The sequence below is a fragment of the Penicillium digitatum genome, chromosome 5 (assembly GCF_016767815.1).
Source record: "Penicillium digitatum chromosome 5, complete sequence".
Lineage (NCBI taxonomy): Eukaryota > Fungi > Ascomycota > Eurotiomycetes > Eurotiales > Aspergillaceae > Penicillium > Penicillium digitatum.
The window spans coordinates 2857129-2870062 of NC_089388.1; the positions used below are offsets into that span (position 1 = coordinate 2857129).

General features: G+C 46.4%; 4 protein-coding genes across 4 annotated transcripts; 3 read left to right on the top strand and 1 right to left on the bottom strand.

Annotated features, from left to right (window-relative positions):
• Positions 1 to 1090: 1090 nt before the first annotated feature.
• Positions 1091 to 1717, top strand: Pdw03_2208 (uncharacterized protein; the record flags this gene model as incomplete). Its single annotated transcript, XM_066100115.1, has 4 exons — positions 1091 to 1094; positions 1151 to 1155; positions 1364 to 1588; positions 1682 to 1717. The coding sequence occupies 4 exons, from the start codon at positions 1091 to 1093 to the stop codon at positions 1715 to 1717; spliced, it is 270 nt and encodes an 89-aa protein (XP_065957842.1).
• A 5017-nt stretch (positions 1718 to 6734) lies between these two features.
• On the bottom strand, positions 6735 to 7182 carry Pdw03_2209 (Protein kinase-like domain; the record flags this gene model as incomplete). Its single annotated transcript, XM_066100116.1, has 3 exons — positions 6735 to 6961; positions 7013 to 7112; positions 7162 to 7182. The coding sequence occupies 3 exons, from the start codon at positions 7180 to 7182 to the stop codon at positions 6735 to 6737; spliced, it is 348 nt and encodes a 115-aa protein (XP_065957843.1).
• Positions 7183 to 8064: 882 nt separating this feature from the next.
• Pdw03_2210 (Fatty acid desaturase, type 1, core) lies at positions 8065 to 9720 on the top strand (the record flags this gene model as incomplete). Its single annotated transcript, XM_066100117.1, has 6 exons — positions 8065 to 8190; positions 8247 to 8303; positions 8357 to 8535; positions 8603 to 9023; positions 9081 to 9167; positions 9220 to 9720. The coding sequence occupies 6 exons, from the start codon at positions 8065 to 8067 to the stop codon at positions 9718 to 9720; spliced, it is 1371 nt and encodes a 456-aa protein (XP_065957844.1).
• Positions 9721 to 11242: 1522 nt separating this feature from the next.
• On the top strand, positions 11243 to 12478 carry Pdw03_2211 (Aldose 1-epimerase, putative; the record flags this gene model as incomplete). Its single annotated transcript, XM_014681340.1, has 1 exon — positions 11243 to 12478. One exon carries the CDS (start codon positions 11243 to 11245, stop codon positions 12476 to 12478), a length of 1236 nt encoding a protein of 411 aa, XP_014536826.1.
• Positions 12479 to 12934: the final 456 nt, after the last annotated feature.

Below are 12934 nucleotides of genomic sequence, written 5' to 3' on the forward strand. Positions count from 1 at the left end.
TGGCCAGATGAGTGGATCGGTGCCGGACCAGTGGCGAATTGTGCTGACCTATTTTTTATTTCCGATGCTAATTCAAAGATCAATCATTAGGGATTGTAGGCAATATTTCAACCAATCGGAAATCTTGAAATGAATCCTAAATCGTTCGGGTTGATCTTAAGGTTGGGATGAAGTTGGGAGGATTCCCGGAACATATGTACCGGATAATGCCTGGCGCTTGAGACTTTTCCCTTTCCATTTTAGTGCTCACCTCTTGCCGCTTTTTGCTCTCAGAGTAAAATTGAGCACGCCTCCGAGCGCCCTGATCCGCTCACTGAGTATTACATAATCACACTGATCTGCTCACTGAGCATCACCTGATGGTCACCTGAGCACCCTAGATCTACTCACTGAGCATGGGCTGAGCGTAAATATGAGCGGCCTGAGCTACATCAATAAAATGCAACACGCTAGTCACATCACGTGCGGCTTTTCTCTAGATCACCCCCATTGTCCCATCAAAAAAAAAATTGCGTCGTCAATGCGACCGTACGCTCTAGACCTGTCGACCTCCCACTTCCAGCTTTGCTCCCAGGATCATTTCATTAATTTGCCCCACAATGACCCTTCGGGCTTGAACCTCCGGTAGGACGATGGCGAGTTTGCGAATCTACTCGAGAGGTCTACAATATTGTCATGTAACAAAACAAACTGAGGGATTTCATGTTCAGTACAGCAACGAGATGGATCAGTTTGGTACTTCCTCTTTCCAACGAGTGCACAAATGAGAAGGCCTTTCCGAGCATATACTGTCAATTCTTTTTCGCTTTTGTTGAATGAGGTTGATTGACCACCACACGCTCCCAGGAGCCTACTAGAATACCAGGTATGAGCCTCACAGGCAATTTTCTCAGCCAATCATGTACTTTGAGCTAGAGTTGGAACTCAGGACTCCCAGGAGCACCCACACCTACCCGTCTCATAATTCAGCGTGAAGTGATATCACCGCAAAGGGGTTATATATTGAGGCACTCCTCCTGGAATAAGAATTTCAACATCCTTCTGTCGTGTGTACTTAAGCAGAGTAAAGCTCTGCCTTGAGCATCTCACCATGAGTTCGATCTTCGCACCCCTTTGGCTTCCTTGGTCCATACTAACTGATCGTACTTAGAGAGAGTCAGTCCTACCTTTTGCGACCTCGAACCGGTCATTATCATAACTTTCACCACCCGGGTCACACAGCGAAGCATTTCCACCCATCGGGAAGCTCCCTAGGGCACTGAATATACATCCGGCGCTTCCAGCTTGAAAGGGCTGTACCGTCGTTTGTTGTCCGCCATTCATACTGCCTTGAAGAGATTGGCATCACCATGAAGTCAACCAGAGCCCAGCAGGCTCAATAGTGAATCACGACATCATCCTCCGCGAGAATGCTGGCGTTGGGTCCTGGAACACCCACGAAAAGATTACTTCCTATCTGACTGACGGTATTATGCGCAAGTTGGACGGTAATACTCTTGATTATCTCTTCTTCGGTGGCATGGCAGTGCGTTTATTACCGCACCTATGGGAAAGCACCGCCAGATACAACGATGGAGAACCCCGATTCGTGCGTAAATACTGAGCCCTTTAGCACGCAAGCCCCCCCCCCCCCCCCCTCCTCTCCTCGAATAACGACCGGCTGACTAATTTTATTCACCAGCAATGGTTTCTGACCAGAAGACAAACGCAGGGTTAGCTGTGGAGAGTGAGATCTTGCCAAAAATCGTTGAAAGTAAAGAAAATGCAATATCAAGTCTGACATGGAAAGCTCGCTTTTGGGACAACATCATCACGGCAAGCCTCCAATTGTGGACTGATCATTTCCTTACCCTTTGGCTCCTGGAATCTATACTGTACGGAAAATATACGTCAGTCAGCATTATTAAATGCCTACGAAGATTGGCAGTCTTTGCTCTATGACATAGTCCCACTCTTTCTTGCTTTTTCTTGCAGAAACTTGCCGGACCTTGTCAATCGGCACAAGTTTATCTTTTATTGCAAGCCACCGCATCTGCAGATTTCTTTTACCAAATTGGGACGTGTACGCCCCATACAGCTTTGGATTTTTCATAAAAATGAAAGTTCCATATTTGCAGCGTGAAGATGTTTCCAACTCTCCCCCCAGTCCAAATCGCTGATGCCAATTTCATCACTCTTTAGATTTACATTACTGTATAGGATAACAATGCAGCAAGAAAAGCGAGGTCTCACCAGAATTTCGAGACCATCTTTCACAACAATTCGACCGTCATGTCTTTTGGTAATTTCAGGAGTGACCTACTCAACTACAATCGAACGAGAGAACCCTGCATTTGTCAGACAAATGGCTCTAAGCGCAAGCGTGTACTATGAGTTCGAAGACCAAAAAAGACGCATATCTGTCTACGTGCTTGAATAATTACTTTGCTTTGGCCAGAGAACAGCCGCGAATCCCCAGTCCATGGCATCAGGCCATGGCATCTCTCGATCCCGGAAGATTACTTGCGACCGAGGTGACCATCATTGCCATTCCAATGAGGTTCTTCGCAAAGACCGGGACGTGTTTGATTGAGCAATGAACGCCCGTACTCGATGCGAAATGTGGTAATCCACCGATAGTCGAAATCAAAACCGGCTCAAGTACTTCGTTACTATACTGTAATTCGATATCATTTTCGCGCTTCGTCATGGCTGCTTTGGGGCGTAAGGGGAACACGGCATCGGTATCTCTCTCTCTGTAAGGTTATTACAAGTTGAAATAGGCCAGCACAGCCACCGTTTTAATACAGACAAGCCACAGTGGACTTTATTTTTATTTTTTTTTGATACATGAAACAAGGTCAGTTCGGTAACATAACTGCATTATACAACGGTATTTGCCTAGGCCCTTGTCTTATTTGGTATGAAATATTCAGTCATATGCTAAATGACCATTTTCTAAACAATAATGGTTCAAGCCTACGCAGGCTTAGACACGTCTTTTTCGCAATTGAGCTGTACTGTAATGATTATTGGCCACAAAATAAAAAGGCAACCTGATGTGATGCAATTTCATTGACGCGGTTTCATATGGAGGGTATGTATCCACAATAATCTCCATTGTTTTTCATGCAGACCAACAGGGACAAAGTTGATTCTCGAAACCTGGATTTGGTGTTTCCTCAAATACTTGAGATCAATGATGATGTTTGCTAACAGTCTGTCGATCAGACAAAATGGCAGAAACGCTCCTAGTTACATTTTGATTCCACCCTACGGCTCGTGTAAATATTATTATTCTCTTTTTAGCTAACATGGATCCGAGTCATTCGCAAAAGCACGCCAATCCGCGCGGAAAAGTCAGTATACGTCCAAGTGGTTACCCATCAATTCTATGAAGTACTAGCGGACGAATCTACAGCAGAACAGTGAAGCTAAAGGTCTATCCGAAGGCTGTCTTTACAAATGGAGATATTGGCTCGTACTCTCATCCCACGGATAATGTCCAGACAAATCATAAGCGATCAACTCATGATAGGCTCGGTATGAGGCAAAGCGCTAGTCTATCAAGGCCAATTTCAGTATGGAGGAGAGTTTTTTTGGACGTTATTGGGACATCTGCCCTCGCTTCGACCATTCATCACTTCTCCACTCACGTCCTTTTTTATTCTTAACCGACTGTTCTTAATTGACTGTGCTCGACCATTTGTTCTTAACCGTTTGTTCTTAACCGTTTGTTCTTAACCGTTTGTTCTTAACCGTTTGTTCTTAACCGTTTGTTTTTAAATTTCTGGCTACACATAAGGCCGTGAGACGATCCGACGCAGTTTGATGAAATATTCGGGTTCCTTGTCACATAAATGGCATTGTTTTTTGCTTTCGCTTGGGGTTCCCCGGCTTGCATTCCCTGCGAAGTAGCTTGATTTGAATAGGCCGACGGAGCATGGACATAATTGCTCTCAGAGACCCAGTTTGAGGTTGGAGTGATCAGCAAACTAGCCACGGACAGATTATACGACTTTTCTGGGTACAAAACAACACCAGAGCCTTCCGTGGCATCGTGAATATCCTCAACTCCGAGTCCTGTTGGTTGCAACTTGCTTTGAATGCCGATTTTTGATTCCACGGTATCGGTCACAACCAAGCTATGGAGGCAGCATGTGCCACTGAGCTTTTGTGAATCTTGATATACAAGTCCGCTGCTGTCCAGCTCATTGTCGGCTTTGGCATAGGTTGTTGTAGGCTTGATCGTTTCTGTACTTCCGGTGTCCGACCAGTCAGAAAGGAAACTGTGTGTTGCTGTCTCTGAATGAGGCAATGGAAGCGACGAGACCTTGTCGAGCCTATGGTCTATTGGGCCAAAACGTAGAGCTGTCGACGGTAAGATATTTGATGTTAGATGACGCCATTCTTCCCCCATGGCACATGAGTTTCGGGTGCAGTGGCTGGGCCAGAAAATGTTTTTAATTGTTGGCTATAGCAAATATGTTAGCAACAAGCTCAAACTTATCCAATCAAAATCAAACAGACCTCGATAGGCTACTTCCTTGGGTATAGGTTGTTGGAGCACTAACAATATTGCCTCCTAGCATTGTCAGGCTAATGCATTTATGCCGTCAATTGCGGGCTTTGCAATGTTAATTTGTAAAACTTCAGGAAGCATGCCAATGGAGAATAAGTTTCGCAAAAAAAAAAAACGTCGAAACATGGGTTAATAGGTGATTTAAGGCAAACTTCATAGGGCTATTGTGGTGCTCACTTTGAACGATTTTGCTTAGCTTGAAAAATGGCTCCATTGAATCTTGAGTGTTCTGATTTTGACTTCTGAAAGCCTTTAAGTAAGTTTTCATCTGTTTGAATCAATTAATGGATGCCCAGAGAAAGGCTGGGTCTTCGATGAACATTATACCTGGCGCAGTAATAATTTGCGATGAGGGGCTTTGTTCCTGTTCAGCACTTACCTCATGTTGCAACAAATCATGAAACTGCATCTAATTGTGATTTTGAACGGCAAGACGTCTCTTTGAAAGGGGTAGGCAATTTTTCTCAATATCCTTAGATGTGTCAGAATGTTGAGGGCCATTACTTTGTGAAGCTTTGGGGAAGCTCTTGGTTGTCGCAGGGAATTTCCCGTACTTGACTTAGGCCTTCAGCTATAAAGGCCTCGTCAGAGTGGTAATCTAGATCTGTGCCCTTTGCATATAATTCTGCTAGAGAAAGCGGCAGGAACCATGCTTTCAATGCCGGTCGTTTTGTTGGTCCTAACATTGGTCTTTTCTTTGGTGAGTAGCTTCCATTCAGCCACTGGGCCTAGTATTTAAGTCACCCTCTGTAGGCCTGCGGTCTCGCCATTCGACCTGCTGGAGAAAAGAACATTGTTAGTTGCCTTGAAGAATGGTTGCTACGATGGCCTTTAAAGACCGACCTAATCAACTTGAAGGTACTTTCATTGAGCACCCACTTTGGTGAATTCTCTGGTGTAAGTCATGGTATGTCCCACCAAGGCCCTGCATTGAATCGTCTTATTGAACAGCCCTTGCCATTCTGCAGTCTAAGCGAAACCACATTTCACATAGACAACACCACAAACCACATTAACTGGAACACTGATCATGAGTTACGGACCGCACCAACGTGCCTTTGCTCTGGAAAACCAGAGCATTGCACTTCATATTTTATCTGCCGAGAAAATTGTGGAGGTTTGTGTCGGACTGAGGGGTGGTATTTTATCACCAAAGACAGGGTTATTCATCAAGTACCCATACACTCTTTGGGGTATGTGGCTGGACGCAAGAATGATCTAATCGGTTGGAAATCCAAAGCCGAGCAAAACATGAGTCCAGACTAGACATGAAAATCAAACCAAGATGGCAGGTGAAAGGAGCCAGAATCAAGGACAGATGCAATCATCCACGCGACAACTCGAGAAAGTTATATTGACCTTCTACGACGTTCGTGATAAACATCTAGGGACTCTAGTATACTAGTTCAATGATGAGTCCAGTGTCTGAAAATTGACGTAAATCAGAACTATAATTCGAACAAATTGTATCGATATTGCCACAACTTAAATTTGACAAAGCTCGATCAGGGGGGAACCTACAGAGATTTGTTTTCGATGGCCTACTTTTCCCAGTAGCTGTTGGAAAAATATGCGGATATCGGACAGACCTAGTTAAGGCTCAACCACGGGCAAATACCATCACAAACAATTTTAGGATCCATAAATAAGTGGTTATCGGTCTCCATTGTGACGTACCAAGCTTTATAACGCCGAAGTTTGAGCCTCGCCTGATTGTCTATTCTTAATTTGACCTTTTACTCATCAACAGTCAGAACCCCAAGCTGTTGCACAATAGTTGTCAAAGAGTGTACCTTGTGATTACTTTCATCATTTATTCTTTGTCGTCAAGCAAGAAATGAGCGGATGCATAAGAACTTCCGGGACACTGAGACGGCTTGCGTTATCGACAGGTCAAGAAAAAAAGCAAATCTAATAAAGAATCCGACATGTGCTCTTAATACTCAGTTATATTTCCGCTTTTCTGTGGTATTTCTCGTCTTTGGCGAATACCCTTCCTAGAAGCATTTTTTATGGTGAGACTTACGGCCCTATTTCATGCGTATAGGTAGCAACTCCGGCGCACAAAATGGCTCGCGCGAGCATGACGAGATCATCAGTGGGTCGATAGCTCGAAGCAAAAAGAGGGTGCCATCAGTTTGTCAGCAATGTTTGGCGGAAATACTATGGCAGTTTATTGCTGCTTTACCACTCTCAGGGATGCTAGCGACTTTGTTGAGGCTGCAGATAAGAAGCCGAAAGTATCTGAGCCAACTGGCCACCGGTTCAAATCGTCGACTCCCGCAACCCCTGCGTCTTTTTCGTATTTTTGCATAAGCTCCATAGTTATTGCGGGAAGAGCTTTGAGGTATTTGGTTTGAGACTCATTTGGCGAACACTCCGAGCACTGATCCAAACAAGCTACGGTTGACATGTCAGCGGCGCATTTACTCATAAAAGCCTAGGACCAACCAATCTTTATTCTTCCATCTATGCCGAGTAGGATTTCACGACACGACAAAGATTGATACGAGAGCCCAAAACTACCGAGATAGCATAGGCCATCGAGAATCTTGGCTGTTGTTATTCCGGTGAAAAGGGACACGAAGGCACGTACGTACCTGCGACATTATTGCAGCCATTTCTACCTCCGTAGGATATATGCCCGGGGCAGAAACAAGGTTCCCCAATGTGAGCGGAAAATCATCGACTAAAGCATACAAATGGTTTGAGTCTATGTAACAGTCCCGAGATGACAGAATATTGGCGTGTCGAAGGCAATTAAATCGTTGAATCAGATTTTCGGCGCCAGACTTAGGGTATTCTCGAACAGCTTGCACCCGTGATGGATTGGAACGCTGAGTCGCTATGATCACTTCACCCGCAATGTCGCATTTTAGGACTGGCTTATACTTATTCCATGGTGACTGTTGCCTTATAAGTAGCACTGAATAGTCCTCATTCAACTTACAGAGCTGGGGGAGATGTAAGGCTTTGGGGGGGCCATTGATTGTCCTTTTTGTATGTTGACGGGGTGTGGGGTCTTCTCTCTTCCCCGAGTCCCTCAAATTAAAAGGAAGCATGGCTTGTTGGTAAGAAACCAAAATTGCATTTCAGCAGCAATGGGGGGGGGGGGGGGGGGGGGTTGGTAGCTTTAAGTAAAATTTCAGTAAGCGAAAACATGAGGACATTTTGACATCGCCCTTACCATCGTTATGTCCTCTAAGGCAGAGCATCTGGCCGTATATCTTGAGTATGACCGCAGATCACAGATTTATGAGGGCCGAAATAAGTTGTATTCCCGCGCAGTCCGTTCAATTACCATGTTCTCCTTCTGCACGTCGGCCTTGCAGGTCTAAGGCATCTTTCCGACACAAGCCGCCCCAAGAAAAGATGGAAGAATTCATTCAATTCTACCGTAGTTTCGCATGCATAGAATATTGATACTGAGTCTCAGATCTTGTTTTGCCAAACAAGTAAATTAGGGTGTGGTGTTTCGCGTGGGGACATGGTACATCTGTAACATGGATTGCCTGACATTCCCAACGGTTCAACAATTTCTTGCTGGGAGCAACACAACTGACGATGCATTCGTTTCCTATGATTCAAAGAGATCGTTCTTTGTGTTAAATAAGGTCTTTGGATCCAAGGTCCGTAATTTCAAAAATTTTCACATTCTCACATCAATTCATTCTCAGAATCTCAGCATCTTGACCTACGATTTGCAAATCCACTACAAAAATGGCCAAACCTGAGCCGAGTAGTGGGAAACAGCATATTAGCGAGAAGCCTGTGACCCTCAATAACTGGTACCAGCATGTCAACTGGGTCAACACAACTCTGATCCTGATCGTGCCCGTCGGTGGCCTCGTGGCTGCATTTTATACACCGCTGAGGGCAATCACTGCTGCTTGGGCATTTGTCTACTACTTCTGGACAGGACTGGGTGTGACTGCCGGCTACCATCGTCTATGGGCACACAGATCGTACGAAGCGTAAGTCTACCCACTGCCTCCCCTCCTGCTTGGCTTCGAATTAAGCACCGACAATTGACATCCCCAGTTGTCTTCCAATTCGAATCTTCCTCGCATGTGCCGGCGGTGGGGCTGTCCAGGGCTCAATCCGGTGGTGGAGCAGTAAACACAGGGCACACCACCGATGGACCGACACAGTCAAGGACCCATATAGTGTCATGAAGGGTCTTTGGTATTCACATTTCATGTGGATGGTTCTGAATCAGAACCCAAAACACCGTGGTAGGACCGATATTTCAGACTTGAATGAGGATCCCGTCGTCGTCTGGCAGCACAGGAACTATGGATCCGTCATCTTGGTGTTCGGCATGTTGTTCCCTATGCTCGTTGCTGGCCTGGGATGGGGTGATTGGAAGGGGGGTCTTGTCTATGCTGGAATTCTTCGGTTTTCATTCGTGCAGCAAGCCACATTCTGTGTCAATTCTCTCGCTCATTGGTTGGGTGAGCAGGTGAGTCCATTTCCACATTCTAATTTTCCGATTCCCGCTCATTCTGACACGCATTAGCCATTCGATGACAGGAACTCACCTCGTGATCACGTTGTTACTGCTTTGATAACTCTCGGTGAAGGTTACCACAACTTCCACCACGAGGTAAGAAGATTCTCCCCTTTCATGTACTTCATAACCACTAAACCTTGACCAGTTCCCCTCTGACTACCGCAACGCTATTGAATGGTGGCAGTACGATCCGACGAAGTGGTCAATCTGGGTGTGGAAACAGCTTGGTCTGGCTACCAATCTCAAGCAGTTCCGAGCCAACGAAATTGAAAAGGGCCGTGTGCAACAACTACAGAAGAAGCTCGACCAGAAGCGTTCCAAACTAGATTGGGGTGTTCCCCTGGACCAGCTGCCTGTTGTGGACTGGGATGATTTCATTGCAGAGGCTCAGAGTGGCAAGGCTCTGGTTGCCATTGCTGGTGTTGTTCACGATGTGAGCACATTTATCACGGAGCACCCTGGTGGTAAAACGCTCATTTCATCGGCGATCGGGAAGGACGCTACTGCCATTTTCAACGGTGGTGTCTACACTCACTCCAACGCCGCCCACAACCTCCTTTCTTCAATGAGAGTTGGGGTGATTCGCGGTGGTGGTGAGGTGGAGATTTGGCGTCACCAAAACTACCAAAAAGGTGTTTATGTTTAAGCTTTGGCGGAGTTATTAGAGATGGTGGTCTTTTATTTTTTTTTTTTACGAGAATATGAATATCTGTTTTGACCACAGAACTTAACTTGGAAGTAGCCCCATGGAGCCCAGCAGTCAATTGGGCTTCTTGACGTAGCCTTAAAAGGAAGGCAGTCGCAGGTGAACCTTTTAATAACATCAAAGGATGCGCTGCAAGTCCCGACACTTACCTGACGCTATGCAGATCTCATCGTCGCGTTGTTGCATGGGGTGAGAATCGATGCCGCCCGGCAGTTTGTACGCGACATCCCCCTTCCCTTCACCCAAAACCAGCCAGGCTCCTAGGGAAGCGACTATGGCCTTACACCATTATCAGTCTTCTTTGAAGAGAATTTAGGAGTCCACGACACCCTCTCCGCTAACATTGCAATGGCGTGAGTCGGCAAATCACGTTGTGAATGAGCTTTTGCGACACTATGGCCCCTCTTCATTTTTGGGGAATTTGTTTTTCCACTTTATGCCTACAACATACCGATCTTATACTGGGCCACAAACTCGCCATCGATCAAGTGTGTGCAGATGTCATTTGGGTTATCGGAACAATTTCTTAGATATTCCTTATACTCGCTGGGGGGTTCACGCACCAGTTAGCTCTTTTGCTGGCAATACTTCCTTTTCTCTTGCCTCCCTCCCTCGCTCTCCCCTTGTCTCACTATGTGCTGGGGAATATATCGAATGACTGCCAATGTGCTTTTTCTCGCTGTAAGTTTTCATCCATCATGTCCTTGATAATGAATCTAATCTGACTTTCAATTGGATTGTTCTATTCACGTCATTCTGGGTCCTTGCTGGTTCTCGCGAGAAATGGAGGGACACGAGCATCAATGGCCCAATCGCAAAAAATCCATCGATGGCAATGGCACCTCAATATCAAATCAAAACAGCCGAAATTTGGTCCAACCTTAGAATCTCAGAAGGCTCCTTCCAAAGATTACCTCGGAACTTACCCAATTGGGAGAGATCCACCGGACAAATGTAGCTGACTAAGGACCTGACTAAGGACCTCGAGGCGGTAAAAGCTGTGCTCCGTACTCCACCGGAGTTTTGCCGTTCGGTCGATTTTGTTCCGGTGGCAGAACGCCTCTTGAGCTTGACTGGAGACCCGCAAGTTACCTTCCAAGTCACGCCCGAATAGGGGCTCGGATCTCCCCCCTCATTCTCCTGCGTTCGCATTGTCTAATAGGCCAATGATAGACCTGAATGTCAATTACACCACCTGCATTCGGATAAATTCTGGTCTTACCAACGCCTTTTTACCCCGGTTTCCGTCCACTGCCCCCGCCCCCCCTAGCGTCAGAGCCATGCGGAGGTAGTTTGGCGCAACTTGGGGAACGTTAATCGCGATCCGAACGGAACTTCTCATAAAATGCCTATACCCCTTGGTAGGCTCCGTTCATTAGTTTGCCCTTTCCGTATCGCCCTTCGTTATCTTCTCCTCTTCTGTATTTTGTTTCTCTCGGTTACAATTCTCCTGGGACTCAAAATGCATCTCAAGTCTTATGTGACAGCCGTCCTATACGGGCTACCCGTCCTGGCCAATGCTGTCCCACCACCATCTCTCTCACCATCTACTGCGGGCTCAGATGCCGATCACTTCAAAAGCTATACGATCAAGGCAGAAAACATCACTGCCACACTGATTCCGTACGGAGCGCGTCTCACGTCCTTGCTAGTTCCAGATCGCGACGGCAACGTCCAAGATGTGGTCGTTGGCTACGATGACCCTAAAGAATATCTGCATGATAGTGAGACCAATCGCACGTTCTTTGGCGCGGTTGTCGGTCGCTATGCCAACCGTATCAAGAATGGTTCCTTCACCATTGATGACAAGAATTATCACGTTCCTGAGAATGAAAATGATGGCGTGGACACCCTCCACGGTGGTTTCATCGGATACGACATGCGCAACTGGACAATCACTTCACATAGCGATTCCTCTATCACCTTCACCTTGCTCGATCAAGGCTTTGAGAAGTTCCCAGGAGATGTCATTACTCATGCTACTTTCAGCGTGTCCGCCGAGAAAACTCAATCCAATCCCAAGGGACTTCCCCAGTTGACCTCAAAGCTGGTGGCTCTCTCTCTGACCGAAAAGACCCCCATCATGCTGGCCAACCACATCTACTGGAACCTGAACGCGTTCAAAGAATCCGACGTGTTGAAGGACACCACCCTACAGCTTCCCCTCTCACGGCGGTTCATCGGTGGAGATAGCATCTTAATCCCGAACGGCACCATCCACGACGTTGAAGACACCTACCAAGGAGCTCTGGACTTCACCAGCCCCAAACTAATCGGCAAGGACATCGAGAAGACCTACGACCTCTGCGGCGCCGGCTGTACAGGCTATGATACATGTTTCCTCGTCGACCGGCCCTCAACATACGCGTCGAACTCGCTGGTCATGGCCCTGAGCGCCTCATCCAGCTCCACCGGTATCAGCCTCGACGTCGCTACCAACCAGGCCGCACTGCAGATCTACACCTGCAGCGGGCAGAATGGCTCCATCGCCACCAAGAAGTCGCAGGCGAAGCGCAACGAGGCTAATGGTGACGCCGGTGCAACCCACGTTAATAAGTATGGATGCTTCGTCATCGAGACCGAGGACTGGATCGATGGTATAAATAACCCTGAGTGGGGTCGTGTTCCCTACCAGGTATTTGGTCCTGATGATGGGCCCGCCGTTAACTGGGCTACGTACCAGTTTGGCACTATCTAGGTTTCACAATTCTATAGTACAGTATGCTGCCCATTTGAAGTGTGTTATCTACGTGCATATTTCCAAGTTTTGTTGTACGCGCAGCCTTTGTCTTGGAATTCATTTCCTTGATATGTACGAATCAGAGCCATCTATGGCTAATCGAATCACAGAGCGTGATGCTAAAAATAGTTAGGATGAACATTGGACTTTTGTACCACCTGTGCAGCAAACAATATACATCTACAACTTCGAAAAAATACCACCTTCATTGTCCCCCCTATCTCCTTGACAATCTCATCTTCCAAATTATCCGGATTGAAAGTAGTCCGATTCAGCGGACTCAACTGTTAACCGCGAATAAATAGATCCTCATAGAAACGACCATGAAACCGGCCCAGCGCAGTATAACAAAGTCAGTCACACTTTTCCTGTATCAAAATGTCTCGAACGACTTAATAGCCACTCGTTTATCCA